The 24,331-nt window shown below is 38.9% G+C and overlaps 1 protein-coding gene across 1 annotated transcript; it reads right to left on the bottom strand.

Annotated features, from left to right (window-relative positions):
* Positions 1 to 11,401: 11,401 nt before the first annotated feature.
* Positions 11,402 to 13,597, bottom strand: LOC133804372 (aldehyde oxidase GLOX-like). Its single transcript, XM_062242537.1, has one exon. The coding sequence runs from the start codon at positions 13,302 to 13,304 to the stop codon at positions 11,655 to 11,657; it is 1,650 nt and encodes a 549-aa protein (XP_062098521.1). The 5' UTR covers positions 13,305 to 13,597; the 3' UTR covers positions 11,402 to 11,654.
* Positions 13,598 to 24,331: the final 10,734 nt, after the last annotated feature.

Genomic DNA, 24,331 nt, shown 5'->3' with positions numbered 1-24,331 from the left:
TAAAGAATAAAGATGAAATGAGAACTAAACCATCAAGAAGAAACTTACCAAGAAGAACCTTAAGTTTCAAGATGTTAAATACCTAATCAAGAATCATAAACAAGAGTTAGGATCTGAATAAAGAAAACTAAAGAACCATATAGAATTGAACTTAGGAATAGAAATACCTTTAATGATCTTATGGTTTGGTCTAAACCTCAATATCGAAATCACAATATTTCTCACTTCCCAAGTGTTTATAAAAGCTTAGAATGATAAAGCTTTAACCCAAAACCCAAGTGTATCTCTCTATAGTAACACTAGCACCTTGGAGGCTCTGATCAAATGCTTGAAGAATGAAGAAAATGGCTGAGCACTAGGTCCTATTTATAGAGTTCAAGGAGTGAAACTAACCCCTTTTTAATTTGAATAAATAAATGATTATAAATTGAAAAATATTTGAATTTTCCTTCAACTGACGCCCAGAACTCGGTCAAAATCGTTCAAAGGCAGGTCGAAGTGGTTAAGGGTATTTTTTTAAATTCAAAAATTAAACTTTCAAAAAATACATAAATTGAGTCGATATATCGCCCTCCCCATAGGCGATATATCGCCTCCCCCTGTATTCCCGAGCATCGTTTGATCATTCGTGCAAAGTCGATGTGTTTTCTGTATCTTCCATAGGCGATATATCAGCCCCTATGCTGCGATATATCGACATATGTTGATATATTAAAAATATATTTGTACTTTTTCAGCATAATTTGAATTGGATAAACAACTTTGACTGAGATATAATACGATCCTAACAGAAGCAGGAAGGTTCTAGAGCTTCTAGATCTTTCTTTTATTTAAACTATCTATCAAAAATACTTAATTCCTTAATAATCATAATTATGACAAGTGTCATGCTCTTAATGGTTCTATCTAAACCTTAGGTTATAATAAATATATATCTAGGACCAGCAATATTAATCAAACTTTATGTTATAATTAATATTCTTAAACTATAGGTTAAACTTATAAAATCCACAACTATTGCAATGAGTTTCCAACTAAGTCCCGGTTTGAACCAAAATCTGCGGTAACTAACATATTACTAACTAATACTAACTACTACTACTATCTAGCTAGCTAAGTAAATATTCTGGAACACTACAAATCGACCCCCGAGCCCCCAAGAAAAAACCCTAAGAAAAATACACAAAACACATTTGTGGAGGCAGGGTAGCGCTACAGCACCACAAGGTGGGCCCTACAGCGCTCCAAGCAGAGACAAACGCTCCCCAAAAAGCCAAGCATAGAACTGTAGCACTCTAATGCTAGCGCTACAATGCTACCAACAGCACCAACAACCCTATGAGTTTTTCCTTCGAATTTCCCTGTGCCAAAACTCCATAAATCCCCTCCAAATCTTAACCACACTTCAAATTAAGCCTACCATCCACTACATCTCATCCAACATGGCCCAACAACATCAAACTTGGCCACATGCACCATCAAACACAGAGAACCAAGATTGGGCTTGAAGCTCAAGAACTTAACCAGAAAACCTAGAAATTCAAATGATCAAGCCCATAAATTATTGCCTTTAATGGAGAATCCGACCCTAGGTTGCCCTCTCTGCCCTTCTAGCCTTTAGTTCCTTAGGTTCCCAAGCTCAAGTCCCTTAATTTTCATCTAAAACTCAAATTCAGGAACAACTTCATCAAAGTCAGAAAATTCAAAGCAAACTCTTTAAACTTTACCTTAATTGGACACTAACTCCAGCTGAACCTCCTAGCTTCACCAAGAACCAAAGCCCTAAGCTCTAACCTAAACCTCCTCTGAGCTTATAGCTTCAAAATCCAGAAGAAAGGGTGAAAGGAGAGAAAATCGTGTGGGAGGGAGAGAGAGAGAGATCTCAGTTTTTTTTTTCTTCTTTCTTTCTGTCCTTCAACTTCTAACTCTTTCTACAACTTCCACTAAGTCTAAAAAGCATAATAACACTTATCCCCTTTTAAACACCAAAAGACCCTTTTGCCCTCCCAAATATCACCAAGTCTTTAATCACTCTAAGGGCATTTTGGTCATTTGTTCCCAATTCCTGCTAATTCCTCAAGTGTCCCTAACGTTTACCTCTTAAATCCCGTCATCTAATTAATCACCAATTATTTTCCCCCAATGCCTAATAATCTCCAATATATTTCCCAAATTCCCAGAAATTCCCCCAGGCTCCCCCAAGCTGGGTATAAATCCCCACCGTGACTATAACGCTAAACCGCTCACCAGGACTGCCTCGAGCCATAAGCTAAAAATTAATCCACATAATAATGTGGTCTTAACAATTTATCACATATATTCGCATTTATGTCCTCAACGGGCCAAAGTTACAGATATGCCCCTATAATCTAAACATGGCATACATGCATACTAATACTCATAATCATGCATCTCATATATCCATATAATCATATCAGCATGCTTATCACACAATCATGCATTTAATCATTAAATCACACATAAACCAATTATGCCCTCCCGACACACTAATCAAGGCACTTAAGCCTTAATAGTAATTTTGGGTCGTTACACTATCTTCATGGGTAGACCAAATCTGCAAATTATATTTTTCACCAAAAAGTCTAGTAATTTTTTGGAAGTGATTGTTGCCAGTGGCTCAACTTCCATCCACTTTGTGAAGTAATCAACTGCCACGACTCCATACTGTACGCCCCCTTTTCCCTTTGGTAACCGACCAATAAGGTCAATTTCCCAAATAGCGAAGGGCCATGGACTTTGCATTTAAGTAAGCTCATTTGGGGCTACTCGAGGTATCTTGACAAACCTCTAGCACTTGTCACATCTTCGAACATATGCAAAGGCATCTTCGTTCATAGTTGGCCAGAAGTAACCTTGCCTTAAAATCTTCTTAGACAGACTTTGCCCTTCTGCATAGTTCCCACATGAACCATTTTGTACCTCCTCCAGCAGCTGTCCTGATTCTGTTTGGTAGACACACCTAAGTAATGGTATGAAGAACCCCCTTCTGTACATAACCCCGTCCAACATTAGGTATCGAGCATCTTTCCTCGTCAGTTTCCTAGATTCATTGTGAATGTTGGGTAGGACTCCGTGTTCCAGATAAGCTACAATCGGGGTCATCTAGGATGGAGTGTTGTCTATAAGAAAGACTGGTTCTAGCAGGTTGATACTTGGTTCGATAAGGTATTCAATAGGAACCAGGTTGGCTTTGTCCACCACAACACTGTTGGCTAGTTTGGCCAGCGCATCTACTGTGGCATTTTATTCTCTTCGTATCTGTTGGATGTTGTACCTCTTGAGTTGAGCGAGCAGTTCTTTTTTCTTATCAAGATAAGCCATCATTTTTACTCCCCGAGTAGTGTACTCACTAAGGACCTGATTGACAACCAATTGTGAATCACTGTATATGTCCAAGACTTCAGCCTTCACTTCTCTTGCTAACCTCAACCTCACGATTAATGCTTCGTACTCCGCTTCATTATTAGATGCCTTAAATCCAAAACGAAGGGCACAATGGATGTGTTTCCCTTCAAAATTGATTAGTGTGAGACTAGCCCCAGACTTCTGGTTGGTAGATGAGCCATTGACGTGTAGCTTCCAGACTTGGGGTTCTTCCTTACAATGAACAATGTTGGACGTTGGGTGCTCGCTGTTTTGCTCAACACTTGTACTGGGCAGTGGTCCAGACTCCAATGACTGCTCGACCATTTCTTCATCTATTCTTGGTAACACGGTACATTCCACTACAAAATCTATAAGAGCTTGGCCTTTAATTGTTGTTCGAGGCTGGTAGGTGATATCATAGTGCCCGAACTCTATAGACCATTTGAGTAGCCGAAAAGAGGTGTTCGACTTTTGTAGGACTTGGTTCAGTGGTTGGTCGGTAAGAACCTTTATGAGGTGAGCTTGGAAGTATGGTCGAAGTTTTCTAGACGACAAGAACAGACAGTAAGTTAATTTTTCAATTAGAGGATACCTGTTATCGACTTCGACCAGCCTTTTACTGACATAGTAGACTGGATGCTAAATCTTGTTTTCTTCTCTGGCCAGGACTGCACTGACAGCATGTTGAGTTACTGCTAGGTATATGCACAGTTCTTCGCCCTCCAGAGGTTTTGAAAGGATCAGGGGTCGTGCCAGCTGCTGCTTTAAAGTTTGGAAAACTTATTCTCACTCTTTGGTCCATTCAAATTTCTTTGTACCTCTGAGGATATTGAAAAATGAAATACATTTGTTAGTAGATTTGGACACAAATCTGCTTAGTGCTGTTATGCGTCTTGTTAGGCTTTGCACGTCCTTGATCCTGGTTGGTGAGGGCATGTCTAGCAAGGCCTTTATCTTCTTAGGGTTTGCTTCAATCCCCCGGGAGTTCACTATGAATCCCAAAAAATTTCCCGACCCCACACCAAATAAGTATTTTAGGGGGTTCAATTTCATTCTATACTGCCTCAAAATGTTGAAGCATTCCTCCAAGTCCTCAATGTGCCCCACAACCTTTTTAGATTTCACCAACATATCATCCACGTAAACCTCCATGTTATTTCCTATCTGGTCTTAGAACATACGGTTTACCAGTCGTTTATACGTGGCTCCAATGTTTTTTAGGCCGAACGACATAACTTTATAACAGTACAACCCCACATTCATGCGGAAGCTGGTGTGCTCCTGGTCGGGCGAATGCATACTTATCTGGTTGTACCCTGAATAGGCATCCATAAGGGTTAATATCTCATGGCCGGCTGTAGCGTCCACCAGCTGGTCAATTCTCGGAAGTGGGAAGCAGTCTTTCGGGCATGCCTTATTGAAATCGGTGAAATCTATGCACACCCTCCACATGTTATTAGGCTTCGATACCAACACGGGATTTGATACCTATACTGGGTAGAAAGCTTCCCCAATGAAGTCATTATTTCAAAGCTTCTCCACTTCTTCCTTTAATACCTAGTGACTGCTCGGAAGTCTAATAGGGTTGGTCAGCTTATCATGGCTTTGTATGGAAGAAGGGATGTATGTTACCACGAACATAGCCATTACAATGTTACTGTTAGGTGTTGTCCCCACCATCAAAGGCAACCTTATGCTTCCTGACGGGACCATGCCATTCCTTGTAAACCCATACAATAGTTGCTCGAATGGTTCCAGGGTATTCTTAAACAAGATGTTGGCAGATGACCCATGGTCAATCATTTTTTCGGGCCACGATTATATTAGCGATTTGTACTTCTACTACCAACGAGTCGTTATGCGAATGATGTACGTGACTTGTGTCTTTCTCGCTGAACGTGATGGGTTCACACTCGTAGTGAGATTTTTTGGGAGTACACTCCTGGACAACCAATACATCTTCCTCCTACTCCTGCCTAAGGGAACAAACGTATCTTTCTCGAGCTTCGCCGGAGTTGCCGGCCAAATGCGACCCGCTACAGATCATATCTAGCCGACCAGCAACTGGTGGTGGTAGGAGAGGCTAGTTGCTCTGATACTACTGAGACTGTTGCTGAGGAGGCTGCTAATGATGTTGGTTAGTAGTTGGTCGTACATACCTCTTCAGATGAGCATTGTTTTGTCGAATGAGGAATTCTATCTCCTCCTTCAAGTGGTTACATTCATTGGTTTCATGACCATAGTCATTGTGAAACTAATAGAATTTGATCATATCCCATCTATTAACATCCCTCCTCATTGGTGGAGGTCTTCTGTATGGTACAACAGCATGTGTGGCATTAAAAACGTCCGCCCAGGTCTCCAAGAGGATGAAGTAAGTAGTAAATTTAGGAACATATTCCCGTGGCTCGAGCTGCTCGGTGGTCTTAGGCTTCTTATTGTCATTCTGGTTACCGTTACTTCCAGCCCCAGTACTACGTTTTCCATTCTTAGTCCCATTATTTCTCCCTCTGCAGGGTTAGTGGTATTCCCAAGATATGTTTTCCCTTCCTCAGTAGCCTTCTGAATTGGATTATCCACCTTTCGCTCGGCCTCCTCAAGCTTAATGAACTCATCTGCTCGATCAAGGAACTCCTGGGTGGTACGTGCAAACTTCCTTTTCAAACTGCTCTAGAATAGACTCTTTACCTTAACTCCCGAATTGATGGTTATTAATTTAACGCCATCACTAAGGGATTTCACTCTTGTGGCTTCCCGCATAAAACATTGAATGTAGTCCTTCAAAGGTTCGTTATCTCTTTGTTTTATGTCCACCAGGTAATTTGGCTCGGCGGGAAAGGGCATTGCTGAACAGAATTGGGAATAGAATGTGCGTACAAATCCATCCCGCGATGTAATCGACCCTGGTTGTAGGTTGAAGAACCATTGCTGGGTGATTTCTGACAGAGTGGCCAGGAAGATCCTGCACCTGGAATCATCCCGAACTCCCTGTAAATCAGTCTGTAGTTCAAAGTTCTGAACATGAGATACTGGGTTCTCCAGCCCAATGTACATCTTCCATATCGGCATTTTGAATTTGGCAGGTATGGGCAGCTGATTAATACGTTCTGAAAGTGGGGAACCTTTCTGCCTCTCCATTTCAATATCTGTTAACTTGGGGGTCGTCAAGCCCCTTACCAATCAGGTTAACAGATCTAGCTGGGCTTGGATGTTAGGGTCTGCAACTTTCAGAACTGTCCTGCATTGCGAACCTCATCCATTCTCAGGTCTCGAACAGAATCAGGCAGAGCTATGTTGTTCGAATCCCAATTTTCCCTGCTGTGATTAAGAGCATCTCGAAGGTCTTCACCTCCCATGGGTCCCATTCGGTGGAAAACAGAGTTTGGCCGAGGCCTTCCCCCAATAATCTGCATGTCTGCTCGGCCTGATACTAGAGGTACTCCTTGAAACCCTCCACCTCGAGGTGGTTGGTTGTTCGGGATATCCCGCCCTTATGGGACAAACGATCCTTCGGGCTGGTTACCTCTCTGACTTTGATTATTCTGTTGGCGAACTTGGCTTGCTGCTTCATCATGGTCATATCCATCAGCATAATGAGGCCTGTATGAGCTACTAACCTCCGGCTCATCTCTTCAGGACCTTGGTCAGTATTCTTGATGTTGTCTGTACCAACCAGGTTGCTGCCGGTAGTTTTGGGGTTGACCACTCCTATTCGGTGCTGGAGCTTGAGGGTTGCCGTCCCGTCCTGCAACACCAGGATTTCTATCACGGCCACTTCCTTGAGATCTTGGCCAAAAATTTCCTGCTTGGTCCTATCCCATGCCACGCCTTGGTAGAACCTGCTCATTAGCTGGTAAGGGTCGCCTATTGTTGTTCGCTTGGGCACCCCGACCAGATTTGTGACTCCTGGTCGGACCCTGATTCCCATTCTGAGGCTGAGCCTCTGGTCCATGACTGACACCTTCACCGAAACCAAAAACGGGAGGACGTTGTTGGTTTGGGGAGTAGTTCCAGCATCAGTTCCCATACCTTAGGTTTGCTGTTGTTGCATATAATTGTGTATGGATCCAGCAGCTTCCCGAGTCCGGCGCTTCATGTCCTCATGTCCGTCCTGCACCTCCCGGGCATGTCGATCCATCCATTCTTGAAAATCTCTCCGTTGTTTTTTGAAAGCCTCATTAAGGGCCTCCTGCGCAGTGGCTCGCCCCTGGTTCATGGTGGCAAGCTGATCTTGCATCTGCCCCACGACTTCCCTTATCTGATCAATCTCAGGGTCAAGTCCTTCAATATCTTCTCGGGGCTCGTATCATCCAAGACCTTCAGCTCTGGTTCCTGGGTGGTCGGTACCCCATGCAACAATTCCTTCTTACGTTCTTGCATGGGTGACTCCAGCAGAGGTAGTAGCTTTGTGTCCTAGTGTAGTGGGCCCAGCAGTTTGCCCCCCGACATCAGATGGATTTCTAGGCGGCAAGTCACTTCGCTGCCCATTAGAATTGCTCATTGATGGGACTTGGGGAGAGACTTCAGCCTCAGGCTCTGGAGGCTCTTGGCTTGACCTTCTGGTTGAAACTACCATCCTTACAGCAATAGAATTTGGATGTGAATGTCTTGGGCTCTCAATGAAAGCACCAAAATATTGACTAGTTTTTTAGCCAACTAACGCGGAGTCAAATAATTAATTAGAGAGCTTTCAATTAGACAATCGATGCACCTTAAATGATCCAAGAACCTGATAATATTGAGCAATAAATAATAAAGAAATATCAGGATTTATAGAGGTTCGACCCCAATGATTGGTAACGACCTACTTCCTCTTAGATTTGTATTAATCGTAAGGGTTTACACAAAATAACCAGTGAATACAGGTAGATTTCTAAGTGTAAATAACAATACAGAATGGCAAAATCACTGCTAAGTACCAAGCTAGGCTGCTCGGTATGTTTTTAATACTAGTCGGTAGGCAATTTCTCTGAACCCCCTCCACTGTGGTAGAGGGTTAGTAGTTATACTGCCTCTGTGGCCTAGGAGTTGCGCCCGAGTGTAACTGATGATGGGAAATCTCCCTATATTCTTGCAGGTAGTTACAGTCGTGTTTTTTAGGAGGTTTGACCAAGTCTTAAGGGTTGTTAGGTGCTCTTTGTGTGTGGTTGGGTGATTCTTGCGGAGTACTAACAGAGAGTGTAACTGCTTTCATCCGAGCATGTATGTTTGTTTGTCATACCGACCAACTGCTCTCCTGACAAGCGTATCGAGTAGTGACCATTACACTGACCAGTAAGTTTTCTGGGGGTCATGTCGAGCAGCTGAGCTTCTAGAGATAGAATGTCGAGTAGTAGCTGGTCGTATACCCTTCAGGTATACACCGACCAACCTGTCGGGGAGTCTGCCTAGCCTACTCCATGTGTCCAATTCTGGTGCCACATCAAACATGTCAATTTTTGGGATAACACTATATTTTTTCTTCACTTTCTTATTATTTCTCAAAATAATTTTGAAAAATAGGTATAAAAGTACACCATTTTAAAAACATTATGTATATTTATCGCTAAATTTTTTTTGGGTATAAAAGTGTAACATTTTGAAGACATTGAGTATATTTATTGCTAAAAAAGATTGGGTATAAAAGTGTAACATTTTAAAAACATTGGGTATTTTAGCCGTCATTTACCCTATTTAATAAATTAAATGAATATTTGCGGCAAAAGTACATAAATTATTGTAAATATTAATAAAATATTTAAATAAATTAATATACTTAAATAAATAATATTATAAATTTATTTAAGTTAAAATTAAATATTAAATAATAATAATCAATTTTATTTATTTTAAGTATTTATTTTATTCTCATTTTTTATTATTTCTTTAAGTTTATATGTTGTTAAAAACAAAGTTTAAGTATTATTATTAATTTATTAAAAGAATTAAATTTAATTTTAATTATAGATCAAAAATATAGGTAAGGGTAAAATGGTCTTTTGAAAAAATAAATTTAACTAAAAAAGGTTCATGATACTATTTTTGTATGAACAACAAAACAGATGATAATATTTTAATATTTATGAAAACTGAAAAATATATTTGGTACTAATAGTATGTACATATCAAGTTATTTTTGTTTGATTTTTTTTCTTGCTTAATATTATATGTAGTATGCACTATTAAGCAAGGAAAAAAAATCAAACAAAAATAACTTGATATGACTTGTAATAATTGTGTATAATTACAAAAACAGAATCCCCACGCAATTTCCTGCGAAAAGGGTTATATATAATTAGCTTTATTAGCAGCTGGTCCTTTTTTCCTTCTTCGAATACGTGAATTCAATTCTGACTATAGATAATTGTGACATTTTCTTTATTGCCGAACGAAGCCTGCAGCTGGAAAAAACTTGACTTTCTTTTACGTGATTTTCCTATAAAAAAGACCACACATGTATAAAACTACAAAGATTTCTGACCATTACGCTTTTGTTTAATTCGATATATATAGTTCAATTTAAATAATATGTATAGAAGAATACATACAGTCGAAGAGACAACAAACATATGCATATGTAAAAATATATAAGACTACTTCAGTTTGGCTGGATTTGAGATTGAAAAGAACTTAACGTTGTTTCTTCTAATATCTGACCATTTGTCAAGAAAAGAAACAGTAGTACTATAACTCAGAGCAAAATTGGATCAACCATTTTTGGAAGTTTCTCACTTTTCCTTAATTGGCCCATTTTAGTATTAGAGACTTATTCTTGGCTTTTTATTTAATATTTTATACACATGACTCGTTCTAGTTCAATTGCTTAGGGAAAAAATGGTCTCTGCTGATGTGTTCATGGATTATTGTATATTTTATTATTTTATCCTCTTCGTAATTATCAACTACGTATTTAACGACAAGGACAAGGACTACTGCTTCTTCCTTAGAATGAAAAACTTTGTTTAGGATGAAAAACTTTTTATACTGTCAATTTTGTGCCGAAAAAATCTAATGTGTAAGACATTTTTTTTAGCAAAGAGAATCATCTTTGATTAAAATTTATATTATAGAACTTTTGATTTGGTTGATCTATATGCATCACTTTTTTTTTCTTTTTCCAAAGGGTGTTTATTTATATGTCAAAAACCTTTAAATTATTAGGTTTTGCAGTAGGAAATAATAAGGACAAATTAATGTATGCGTGTGTATGGGATATGTACGTGGTTATATAAGGATTATAATTAATAAAACCAATTAATTGTTAATATAGTATATATGTTATAACTTATACATCAAATTTCCTAATATTGATAGAGATGTAAAGTTTGAAGCACCTCCTTTTATGATCCGTGGCATTTCTTAATTTATCTAAAGCCATAAATGCATTTCATTCTATATTGTTGTACCCATGGGCGATATAGTTTTCATCATTTAATTAATGAGTCCAATCATACATTTATACCAATTAATTCAATGTGCCAGCAAGCATTTTCAGCTCAAAAAAAAAATAATAATAAACACGAGAAAATCCTAAATTCATTCACATGTAGTCGAAATTTTCAATTATTTAATTATTGAGTTTGACAATAACAGCTAGCTAACCTAGCTTATAATATATATAGGAGTATTATGTAGTAGGGACAGAACTCTTTTGTATTTTTGATCCGTAAATAATTTTTAGTGCGATTTTTCTTATGATCGTGTATATTGTAGTTATTTAGAGCATCATGCAAATTTTTAGAAAATTCTAAATAATTTATAGTACCGAAAATTAAGTTCAAACATGCTATTTTCCATTCAAATAAAAAAAATTAGTTATGCGTGCAACAATCTGCTTTAAACTAATTTTCGGTATACTCTAAATAACTATAATATACACGGTCATAAAAAATCGCGTCGAAAACTGTTCCAGATTGAGAACACAAAAGAGTTACATCAGCACAGTCCCTACCATAAAAATTTGTATATATATATAATACATATATGACATAAAAATAATTATAATAATCTATTTGATCATATTAAATTATAGCAATTTATGTAAATAATCTTTTTAATCATTAGAGAGTAATTTTCCATCAAAGTGATAGTAGGATTACAATAATAATCTTTTATAAACCCCACCTCACACTACTGCAACACACTTCTTCAATTATCTGTCTATCATTTATTTCAAATCAATAAATATAATTTCTTTCTTTTTTCTTTGCTCTTTTAGTGAACAAGAGTAAAAAAAAAGTAATAACTCTATACCACTCATCACTATATGCAATACATTTTCACTTCTCTCATTTTATCTGGACCCAAATGCCCTCGCTTGGAATTTCTTGATGGACCACATGCAATAGATAATAACCGGACGGTGCAAGTATACCCGAACCGGGTGTGGTGGCTTCAATCTGATACGTCGATTTCCCCAAATTTGTAACTTTCTCCGCCGACAATACCAAAAGTCTTTGGTTCATTGAGAAGGAGTGTGTGGTAAACGACGGCGCCACCATCGTCAACGACAACGAATTCTGTGTCATTGCTCCTCTTAAAGTAAACCGAACGACAACCTTTTGCCCATACGACAGCTTTGTTTGCGAGCTGGGCAATACAATCTTCGGGCGCAGGTTCGAAAGCTGTGGATCCAAATACGAAGGACTAAACGCCTCTAATCTCAGCTCCGTCGGGAAAAGCACTCCGGTGAAGTTGTACAACACGTGAGGGTTACTTCCGCCGACAAGGACTCGACCGTCTCGGAGAAGCACCGCCGTGGAGTGATACATGCGAAGGATTGTTGATGGGTTTTCGATTTCAAATCGGGACCCGATTGCGTTATCGGGTCGGTAAACGACCGGGCTTAGAACGGGGTCCCTGCCAAATTCCCACCCCGCAGTCCCGGATGAGCCGCCGTTTATGATCAAAACGTTGCCGTTTGGAAGCAATACCATGTCACCCATGACTCTAGCAATAGGCATATCCTCCATGACCCAGGTCGGGTTCGGGTCGGTTATTTTGATCCGGGCACAGCTCTTTAAAGCTGGAAGGAAATTATTATTCTTTGCTTCAATATAAGAACCTCTCGGGGCTCCACCACAAATCAAAACTTCCGCTCCAATGGATTGCGCCTTTAGATTCTTCAGTGGCAGAAGGACGGCGGATCCGGTACTGGGGTAAGATCTCGGGTCACCACCTGGTATTTGAGGGTATGATTTTACGACCCGGTTTTTGTTGTAGTCCAGTAGTATAGCTCTGTTATTGGCAAAGATGAAAAGGTTGCCATCCACATTGAGAAAAACAAATGGATACAGATTGTTTTCTTGTGCTCGGTCGTTTGTCTGAACTAAGAACGGTAAACTGTACAAGTTCTTAGCCGAAGACGACGCTTTTGGATAGAACTCGTAATTGAACTGTCTCCGTCCACCAATGATGATCACCTGGCCGTCGGAAAGGATATGGTTAGTCGCGTACCATCTACGTGCGTCGAGTTCCAACGGAATCTCTGTCCAATCACAGCTGCCTGATGAGCACGGCTTCATCGTCCTGACCCTTCGTTCGCCATCGTTATAACCACCAGTCTGGACGAGGGTCCCGTCCGTCGTCACGGAACCCGACGAGCACCACACGTCGGTCTGGACCATAAGCGGTCGAAAGGTGTTGGAAGCGACGTCGTATTCAACCGAGTGAGCCGTGCAGTCGACCTTTAACGCAGTGTCGTTTGAATCGAAACGACATTTGCCATCTGGCAAAGACAAGTTTGAGGGGCCGAAGTCAGTACGATCAAAGATGATAACTCGGTCATTGCTAAGCAATTGCATGTGCATGGCCGTAATGCCAATGTTGGACTGCAAGAGCTGCCACCGGCCTGCCGCGGCGGCTTCTATCGGAACCATAGGTCCGGCGAAACCGAGTATGAGAAAGCAGAGCAAGGAAAGAATAAGACTTGTCTTCATTATTCTTTAGTTTTAGCTCTTCTGTGCTAACTCTGAGTTGGCTTTTGGTCAGGAGAGAACTACTGATCTGGGTTTTCAAGGCTTTCTCAATTTAAATCTTTTTGGGTCTGAATGAAAGGAAAGGAAAAAGATAGAAGGAAAGAAAGAGAGAGAGGTTTTACCATATATAAGCACATTACTAAAACGCGTAATGGATAAGTTTATTTTGTTCTAATTGAAATATGACCATTTCTACAGATTATTAAGATAAATATTGTATTATCGCACGAAACTCATTTGTTTTACAGTTGGGAGGCTGGTTTTCAAAGCTTTGAAATATGAATGTTTTATTTTGTTGGTTGAAAATGATTTTGTCTCTTTTATTGTTTTTGTTAAAACTTTATACATATATGTGTGTGAATATCTACATATTTATCCTCATCTTCACTTCCTCTACTTTTTAATGTTAATATAAATATATATGGATAATTGGTGGCATAAATACTTCATTTTTGCACTTAGTTATAATGATATATCTATTTTTTGGGGCAATAATATCCAATGTTATTATTATAGTGATTTCATTAGTATCTCATTTGTTTTTCTCTCTCAATTGCTGACTCAGCGAAATATGTTAATTCCTTGTTAATACGTGTTTCTCTGTTAATTATATTAATTAGTTGACACATTTTTTTGTTAATGTTAATTAGCAATCAACATATAAAAATAAATAAATAATAAAGTAACGAAATCAATGTTTTAATAATATTGGATATTATTGGCAATATATATATATATATATATATTCTTAAGGCTACAGGAACACGTTTGATCTAGTTAAGGAAACGACAATGGACAACCAAGGGGTAGTATAAAAAACACTAAAAAAGCAGCACATGAGAAAACAAAAAACACAGGAATATATATTAGGTCAAGCTACATGATCATATCATGTATAGCCACGGGTATTTTTTTGTTCTTTTTTTTTTAGTTTTCCAAAAAAAAAGCTAGGTGCCTCTAGTTCACAAAGAAGGCTATAATTTGTGTTTCAGAGTAACCTAGTTGGCAAAGACATTATTATGTTCTAGTACCAAAGTTTGACAACAACGTTGGCGCTTCAATTACTGCAGAAACATGGTTCTATATAAATAATGTGATTTTTTGGGTTAGATATATTAACCAATTGTTACAGTAGTCCATGTGCTCCATTGCACCCAAATCCATTTCTAATTTCTATCGATCGAGAAGTAGTAATGAAAATAAAATCATTGTTATATATATATATATATACTAGATACAAGCAACGTGCAATATGCACGTTTGCTTAGTTTTATTTATAGAATTTATTAATTATTTTTATTAAATTTATATTAATGTCATATAAATTTTGAAATAAATATTTTATTTTAATTAAATAATTTATTTATTTTTGTTTAAGTTTATGTTTTTTCTAATTTTTAAATTTAGGAGTGACAATAAGAGATTATATATTATATGTTTAATGTAATATTAAATATTATAAGTATATTTTAAATTTAAGTTTCTGGCTAGTTTTAAAAAAAAAACAATTTGTTACTAATTCACATTAGATTATATTATATATTTAATATGATATTATTCTAATAAGTGAGTTTAAGTTTAATTAAATTTTATTTAAGTTATAAAATGTATGATTTTATTATTTTTAAATAATTATCGTTGTAGAATATATAAAAAATATTACATTTTAATTTATTTAATCATTTATTATTTTTAAATAATTATCATTGTAAAATATCTCAAAAATATCATATTTTAATTTGTTTAATTATTTATTATTTTTAAATAATTATCACTGTAAAATATCTAAAAAAATATCTCATCTTAAATTTTTTTAATTATTTTATTTTATTTTAAGAGATATTTACAAACTACCGTTAAATATAAGAAGATTATGTTAGATATAAGAATATTCCGTTAAAGTTAACATTAAAAAAATAAAAAACCGTTAAAACTAAGAATTTCCGTTATCTATACACTTTTTATATATAATAGATATATATAGTCAGAGAGCGAGAGGAGCTCATCACTTGACAATTCCCTTAGAGGCGCTTCTAGTAGACAAAGCATCTTTATATAAAGGAGTATGTAATGTGCCTATATACATATGATTAGTGCTTTAGTGAAGAAAGAAAAAAAAATCACTATTTGTCACATTTTTGGAATACTTATATGATTTATTTATTTAAATAAAAATATTAATATCGTAAATAATTGTTTCCTATTAAAATATTTTTTTTAATAAAGATGGAAATACTTCATTAACTAGAACAATCTTTCAACAATACATCCAACAGTTCAGAGGGAGCATCAATCTCCCTATAACTATGACAAGGAATAAACATAAGAAGCTCTAGCTAAATAGTGAGCTCCCTGATTTGCAGACCGTTTAATGAAGAACAGAGAAACATCTCTCAAACTAGATAACAAAACATTACAACCAGTAACTATAAGACCAAAGGATGAGACCATATTAATTGAACTACTATTAGCCTGTACTATAACGAGGAAATTTGTCTCCATTATAACGTTCTGAAGATTGTGATCCTTGAGCCAACTCAGAGCCTCTTTAATACCAATAGCCTTCGCCACTTCTAATTGCACTCTGCCTCGAAAATCACACACCCTTGCTTTTGCCAAAACAACCACTGCCTCCACTGACCTTCCTTTATGTTGCCATACCAACTCATTGTGAACCTTCCAAATTTCCCAACACAGGATCGCTACCGGTTCCAAATTGAAAGTTAGTTAACTACTGCTATTCAACTACTCAATCAATTTCACAATCAATTTATCAAATTAAAATCAGATTTGAATCATAATCATGTGCAAGAAAAGATAAAAATGACACAATCATTTTTACATGCTTCAGCCATGATTTCTCACAATCTACTCCATGGGACCTTGTCTAGAGGTGAAGCAAATTCACTAAAATAATTAAAGTTATTACAATTACAAACAACAAAAACTCAAATTAAAACTCCCTTTTAATTTGATTTATAATCAACAAACAACTCCTTATTTTGTGAAAGTCTTCAAGCAACCAGCCTCCCACTGGTTTTGAAGGTGGCTGGACTCCCTCCAGCTATTGCTCAAGCTCCCCTTGAGACTTGTCTTGAACCCCTTCAAGGTTTACACCAGAAATCTTGAGATAAATGGTGAGGAATCACCAAAACGCCATAGGCAATGAACAATGAAGCATCAAGAGCTTCAGACCTTTTATAGAGTGTGTTTCTTGGAGAAGACACCTTTTGGCTGCACAAAAAGTTAAGGGAAAAACGAAACAAACAAATATATATGCTAGGGCTAAAAATAGAAAACCAGCTAAGCAAGACATGTGCTGAAAATAGAAATCACGTGCTACTGGGCTTTAAGTGTTATAACATGGAAACAATGTTTAAACATGAAAAACAATGCATGACACAAATAACACTTACAAACTCCCCCTTTGGCATACTTATGAAAAGTGAACTAATTTATACTTTTAGCACACAAAGCTGACAAGAAATAACAGCAGACAGATTTGATAGCAGCAACTAACTACTTTAGATAAATTGTCATATCAGGATACCAATAACAAAACCACCTACTCAAAATACAATCAGATACCAACAAAGAGAATTCAAAAGCAGCAAGTAGTAAAAATAGTTCAAACTCATCTAAAAGGACAACAAATAATGTTAGATAACAAAAGAGAATCTAAAGAAACACCCCCTCAATGTTCAGAGGGCATGCCAAAGCTGAACCACAACTACTAGGAGGAAGAAGGTGGCTTCTTCTTCTTGCGATGCTTGAGGGTGCCTGGCGGCACAACAAACTCCCCCTGAGGGGAGCGGTAGGAGGCACGGACTGGGTGAAAATAGGCACGGAACCAGTGACAGTAGTACTAGGGACTTGCTCCCCCTGAGATGGTGGTGCTTCCTCAAAAGAGTCAGCAGCAACGGAGGACGGAACTGAGAGAGAGGAGGTAGACCAAGGTGACTAAGAACTGCAAACTGAAATGATTGAGTCTGAGCTTGGGCCAATCGGAACTCAAATTTGAAGGACCGAAACTCAGTGCTGAGAGAATGAATCCAGTCAAACAAGCGATACTTCCATGAGGATGGTTTGACACCCTAAGAAGAGGCAGCCATAGGATCCTTGACTGAGGGACCTTTCTTCTTAGCCTTGGACCTAGTGGAGGCCAAGTTGATGGCCTTGAGAGAGAGTCGGGTGTCCAGGCTTTTGGATGGGACAACAGAGAAACAGTGAGCAATGCGTTGAATCAAACAAGGCAAGGGCAACATCCTAGAGACCCTAGGCCACATGGCAGCCTCCAATATAACCTAAAACAGACAGTGAGGTAAACTGATAGACTAGCGAGTACCCACAACAAAGAGAAAGCGAGCCAGATCAGCCCCAACCGTGGACTTGTGAGCAGTGGGCTGCCAATTGAATATGGAAACCACGTGCAAAATGCGGTAGAGAGGGGTCAGGTCAGCAGCAAGAATCGCATTCGAAGTGGGCCAAGTCGAAGAAGGGTTGCTAGTGAGAGTGCAAGCAACCACATCCATGTCCGTAGTAAACTCAGCAGAGAATGTAGGTGCATCAAGAAAGGGTAGGTGTAAACATTCTGCAATAACCGATGGAGTAAACGGAATCCAATTGCCACGCAAAAACACTTTCCCAAAATTTTCATGAACCGGATCAATAACATCGGCAGAAAAGTTAGAATAAAATTCATGGACCAAAGATGGACAGGGCACACACAGAGCAGACACAGACTCTTTCCACCCATGAAACTCAATAATGTCATACAAGCCCAAAGATGTAAACTCCGTGTAATACAACAATCATTCAGGTAGAAATTTTCGCAAAGAAATAGTCTCAGTGAACTATTTTTTACAGGTGTCATTCAAAAAGATTGTATCTTTAGATGATGAGGAGGCAGAAGCCTTGCCTTCGGAGAACTGAGAGCAAGACGGGGCCTTTGGTGCAGGTGGGGGCACGAACTTGGGCTTCTTGGCAGAACGCGATGGAGGCGGAGAGTCCGAGGTGCACTCGGGCACGACAATGGGAGAGGGCTTCCGTTTGCGACCCAACGTCTTGACCCGACCAGGAGACTTGGCCTAGGTAGAGGGAATGGCAGGGAGTGAGTGGCGGGCGCGGGTGCGAGAGGCGATGCCAGTGGGCTTGGGTGGAAGAGAGGGGGCACGGGGAGATGGAGAGGGTGGACGGGGAGGAGGGGAGGGCTCACGGGGAGGAGAAGGGATAGCCGAGATTTTGGGTGGAGGGGAGGGTTCACGGGTGGGTGGGTCGAGAGTTGGGGGTGGAGGAGAGGGTTCACAGGGAGGGTCGAGATTTTGGGGCGGAGGAAGATGGGTTTCAGGGAGGATGTGGTTTGGGTTAGTGAAGGCTGGGTGGTCAGGAGAGGGAGGGGCAGAGGAGTTAGAGGTTTCAGGGGACGGAGTGGGGAGTCGATTGCGACGACGAAGGGCGTAGAGGTGGTTGGCATTTGGAATCGGCATCAGAGAGGAAAGGGAAGAGACGGGCTTGGGGAGAGGGAAAAAAAACTGAGACAAATAAAAGTGATGAATTTTTTTTTAAAAAAAAATTATTTATAAAGAAACGACAAAGAACATACATTATATATTATATATATTCTTTATTTTTTTTAAACTTTTTTATTTGATTTTTTTTTTTGTATATTATATATATAAAAAAACTGCTTGGACACTAGAGAACATACAGAATTTGAAATATTTAAGAGAGAACAAATAGCATGAAACTAAACACAATATAAACAGAGATAAACTTCAACTGAATAGACACAAAGCAAAATGAAAGACTTTCTGCACATTGTTGAAACAGACATATAGCATGTTGTAACATAGACCTGAAAGATGCAAAAGTGAGACTTAGCAAGACACAATGTCGATCTCAGCAAGACAGATGCAGAGAAAGTCAATCTTCATTTGTGTGTGAAGTGTCCTCATGAGCTTCCTGCTATAGAAGTACCAGGCAAACTCTTCCTCAAAATGATTATTAATTTTTGTGTATTTTCCTTTTCTTTGTTGTTTATTTTATATTTTTTTTAAATCCCCTCAACAATTACCAATTAGAGAGTCAAGCACGTGGGTAGCTTTCTCCACGGGCACACCGTCCTAAGTGTAGGAGCAAACTACACAGAGCAAAGTGACCCAATGGTAGCTTTCACACTAAAACATAAGGAATCTCTAATAGGGGAGACAATTCAATGCAATAACCAAGACTGAGAAGACAAGCATCAAGTAAGACTACTACTGAGCATAAGCAAGCCTACATCACTTCAAGACATATGACTGTTAAAAGCAAGTTGAAGAAAGACTCACACATGCACATAGTCAAGTTAGAAGATGAAATCTCAACCTATATTGCTTATTTTCAAATGCCACATGTGATCACTCAAACATACAAACTCCTATTGACTTTCTCATGTGAACAAAAGTTTGGGAGCTCAAAGCCTTTGTAAACAAATCAGCAAGTTGACTTTCAGATGCAACATGAGATAAGACAATAAGTTTAGACTCAACTAACTCACGAATAAAGTGGTGGTGGATATCAATGTGCTTGGTACGAGAATGTTGGACAGGGTTTTTGGAGAGATTGATGCACTGGTATTGTCGCAATAGATGGCCAGGGTGTCAAGACAGATGCCATAATCATGCAACATTTGTTTCATCCAAAGAAATTGAGTGCAACAACTTCCTGCCGCTATGTACTTCGCTTCAACAGTGGAAAGATAGATGGAGTTTTGCCTTTTGCTGTGCCAAGAGACTAGGTTGTTCCCCACATAAAAACAGCCACCTGAAGCGCTTTTCTGATCATCAAGGTTACCTGCCCAATCTGAGTCACTAAATCCAACCAAAGAAAGATTAGTATCACATGAGTACCAAAGACCAAAGTCAGTGGTACCAGCCAGGTATTTTAGAATTATTTTTATAGCAGTAAGATGCAGTTCAGTGGGGGCAGATTGATATCTAGCACAAACTCCAACACTGAAACCAATATTAGGGCGACTATCAGTAATGTAGAGTAAACTGCCTATCATACTTCTATACAGTGTTGCATCAACCTTTTTACCTGTTTTGTCTCTGATTATTTTGGCAGTGGTGCCCATAGGAGTGCGAGCATGTTTTGCATTTTCTAAATCAAACTTTTTGAGTATATTTTTGGCATATTTAGATTGAGACAAGAAAATGCCATTTTCTAGTTGTTTGATTTGTAAACCAAGAAAGTAACTTAGTTCACCAACCATGCTCATTTCAAATTCCTTTGTCATTAGTTGAACAAAGGAGTGAGTGTGTGCCTCACAAGTGGATCCAAAAACTATGTCATCTACATAGATTTGGGCACAAATAATACCGGGATTCAGAGGTTTAATAAACAAAGTTTGATCAGCATTACCTCTAGTATACCCATTATCAAGCAAGTAAGATGTAAGACGATCATACCATGCCCGAGGGGCTTGCTTAAGTCCATACAATGCCTTGTTCAGTTTGTAGACATAATCTCCATGATGAGGATCCTTAAATCCAGGAGGTTGCGACACATAAGCATCTTCCACAAGGATGCCATTCAAGAAAGCACTCTTGACATCCATTTGATACAACTTGAACTTCATGTAACATGCCACAGCCAACAAGAGTCTTATGGATTCCAATCTAGCCACCAGAGCAAATGTTTCCTCAAAGTCTACTCCCTCAATCTGAGTATACCCTTAAGCGACTAATATGGCCTTGTTGCGCACCACATTTCCCACTTCATCAGTCTTATTTCTGAATCCACTTAGTGCCAATGATGTTAACACCCAAAGGACGAGGAACAAGAGTCCATACTTCATTTATCTCAAATTGATGAAGTTCGTCTTGCATGGCAGATATCCAGTTCTCATCTTTAAGGGCGTCCTTGACTGATTTAGGCTCCACTAAAGAAAGATAACAAGCATTAGCAATTTCGTTTGCTAGTTTCTTTCTAGTCACCATCACCTCATTTGGATTGCCTATAATGGAGGATAGAGGATGAACTTTGGGTATCCATGTGGGTGGTCCCTTCTTCTGATGAATTTTTTAATCAGAGGAAGCAATATTTTCTGGAATGGAAGACACATTGGAAGTCTCAGAAGTTTCAGTGGTAGCGTCAATCTCCTCAATTTTAGATCCAGTTGGTTCATGTGTAGTTCGTGATGCAACAGGCAGAATGGATGTGTCAACAATAGTGTGGATTCCTTCTTCTTCTGAGTAACTAGCAAAGTCTTCTAAGTCACTAAACACAACATTGATGGATTCCATGACAACTTGGGTTCTCATGTTGTATATTCTGTAGGCACGACTGTTTGTAGAGTACCCCAAAAACACTCCTTCATCACTCTTGGCACCAAACTTACCAAGATTTTCTCTATCATTGAGAATGAAGCACTTGCAACCAAACACATGAAGATACGCCAAATTTGGCGTTCTTCCTTTCCACAACTCATAAGAGGTCTGTTTAGTACCAGGACGAAGATGCACTCTATTGCTAATGTAGCAAGAAGTATTCACTGCTTCAGCCCAAAGTCTCTTGGATAATTTCTTGGCATTTAACATAACCCGAGCCATCTCTTGAAGAGTCTGATTTTTCCTCTCCACAACCCCATTCTGCTGAGGAGTTTTCGGCGCTGAGAACTCATGAGCTATCCTTTCTTGGTTGCAAAAATCAGCAAAGATGTTGTTCTCAAATTCCTTGCCATGGTCACTTCTAAGACGAATCACTTTCTTAACCTTTTCACCCTTTTTATCTTGCAAAGAGAGGCACAGTCCCTTGAAATTTTCAAAAGAGTCAGATTTTTCTCTAAGATATCTAACCCAAGAGAATCTAGTGTAATCATCAACGCATACCATAGCATATCTTTTGCCTCTCAGACTTGCTATTTGCATAGGAACCATCAAATCAACATGAAGTAGCTCTAAAGCTTGGGAAGTAACCAGAAATTTCAAGGGAGGATGACTACTTTTGACTTGTTTACCAAGTTGACAAGGATCACACACTTTGTCTTTCAAAGGAGCCAAGTTTGAAACACCTCTAACCGCTTTTAATTTCACAAGTTTACTGAGATCTCTATTATTCAGATGACCTAACTTGTAGTGCCACAGTTCAGTTTCATCTGTCTTTGCCGCATTGCACACTAAGTTAGTGCTCAAGAGATAACAATTGTCATTAGATCTAATCCCTGTTAAGACATGGATTCCAGATGTTGAAACAACAGTACAGTCAGTCTTGGAGAAAAGGACTGTGCACCCTTCGTCACTAATTTGACTAACACTTATCAAGTTAGCCTTCAAACCTTCAACATAGAGTACATGTTCCAGAGGTAAACCATGAAGATGCAACTTCCCTCTTGCCATGATTCGACCATTGCTCCCATCACCAAATGTGACATATCCCTCAACATAAGACAAAAGATTAGTGAGAAGATGCTTGTTTCTGGTCATGTGGCGAGAACACCCGCTGTCAAAGTACCACGGGTCACTGTTACAAGCCAGTAGAGAAGTATGAACCACAAGAGCCTTAGTATGAGCATTTTTTGGTCTCAAATGTTTTCTTCCAACAAGAGAGGCTTGAGCCTTATCATTAGAGACGTTTATAAGACGAGACAAGTAGAAATTCAACCTGTAACATCTTGGACGAATATGACCCTTTTTCCCACAGAAATGGCATATAGGAATAAATTTTGCTGTGGCTGGAGAATTTTTTGAAGTAGCAAGAAATGAAGGGCTAATGGGAGGCACTTTTTGAGATGAGCTTGAGAGATTTTTCTTTTTGATAGCCAATGGTTGATTGAAACCAACTCCATGTTTCTCTCTAGCAAACTGACCTATTCCCATCATTTTGTTAAATAAATCTTGACCAACTGTAACGCCTTAACTCCAGGGACCGTTACAGTGCACATTGCAAATAGTGCTAAACTCGCTAATCGAGTCATTTGGCCATAAACGTGTAACTAAGTATGATTAGCGGTTTAGGGATTAAAAATTTTGGTTAAGATATAACGTTTCATTAGAACGTTTACTATATACATTGGGATCCCAAAAATATAATTTCAGAGTCTATTACAAGAGAATATTTACAACAGGCCGTTCTAAGCGGTAAAACATGGTTTAACCCTAGTTCCTCTTTCAAACCTCACCCAAGTATTGGACGACCAGCTGCATATGTACACGTCATCACCTAAGCTCTTCAACTCAAGGATGGTCCAGCTTCCTTTTGCCTTTACCTGCGCCACAAAGCACCCGTGAGCCGAAACCCAGCAAGAAAACTCATATGCTCATGAACAGTCATATCTTGATATCAAATCATATCTGGAATGCCTAGCAAACATAGATATATTCAAGCATGCAAACGAATTCAAACCAAGCTGGGGTATCCAGGATAAGAAATCCTGCCCTTCTGATTGGAGGACTATCAAGTCAATCCTAATCAGATGAGTGTCTCAACACTTGAGGTTCTGGTAAACCAAGCTGAGTGACCAATAAGCAAGTCACTACGGGGCTCAACACCCAAAGCCATACATATGATGATCAAAATGATCATACAGAGCTCATAGCTCTGATCAGATGAGTGAATATCACTTTGAGGTCCTGTTAAACCATACTGAGTGACTGACAAACAAGTCACTAGCGGCCTCAGTGCCCATAGCCGTGTAACGACACCGTTACCTGGGCTTTCCTGCAATGGCTCTTATCAGATGAGTGACTGACAAGCACGTCATTGTGGGGCCGGTGCCCATAGCCATGTGACAAAACAGTCACGGGATTCGCTGGCCCTGGCTCTAAATGACTAGCCTTTGGCTAGACAAGCGCTTTTTAATATTCATCGAACTTGAGGTCAGTCCGGCATTAATGCTCTTTGAGTCATCCAATGCAGAAAGTCGATTAGATCTAATCTTTGTTGGCTTGCGTGGAACACGCTAAGGCTGTCCTGACTAGTGAGTCAGCACAATGTGACCAGTGCCC

Source organism: Humulus lupulus, chromosome X, assembly GCF_963169125.1.
Source record: "Humulus lupulus chromosome X, drHumLupu1.1, whole genome shotgun sequence".
In the NCBI taxonomy this organism is placed as follows: domain Eukaryota; kingdom Viridiplantae; phylum Streptophyta; class Magnoliopsida; order Rosales; family Cannabaceae; genus Humulus; species Humulus lupulus.
The sequence above is the reverse complement of the archived record's forward strand: the minus strand, read 5'-3'. Positions and strand labels throughout refer to the sequence as shown.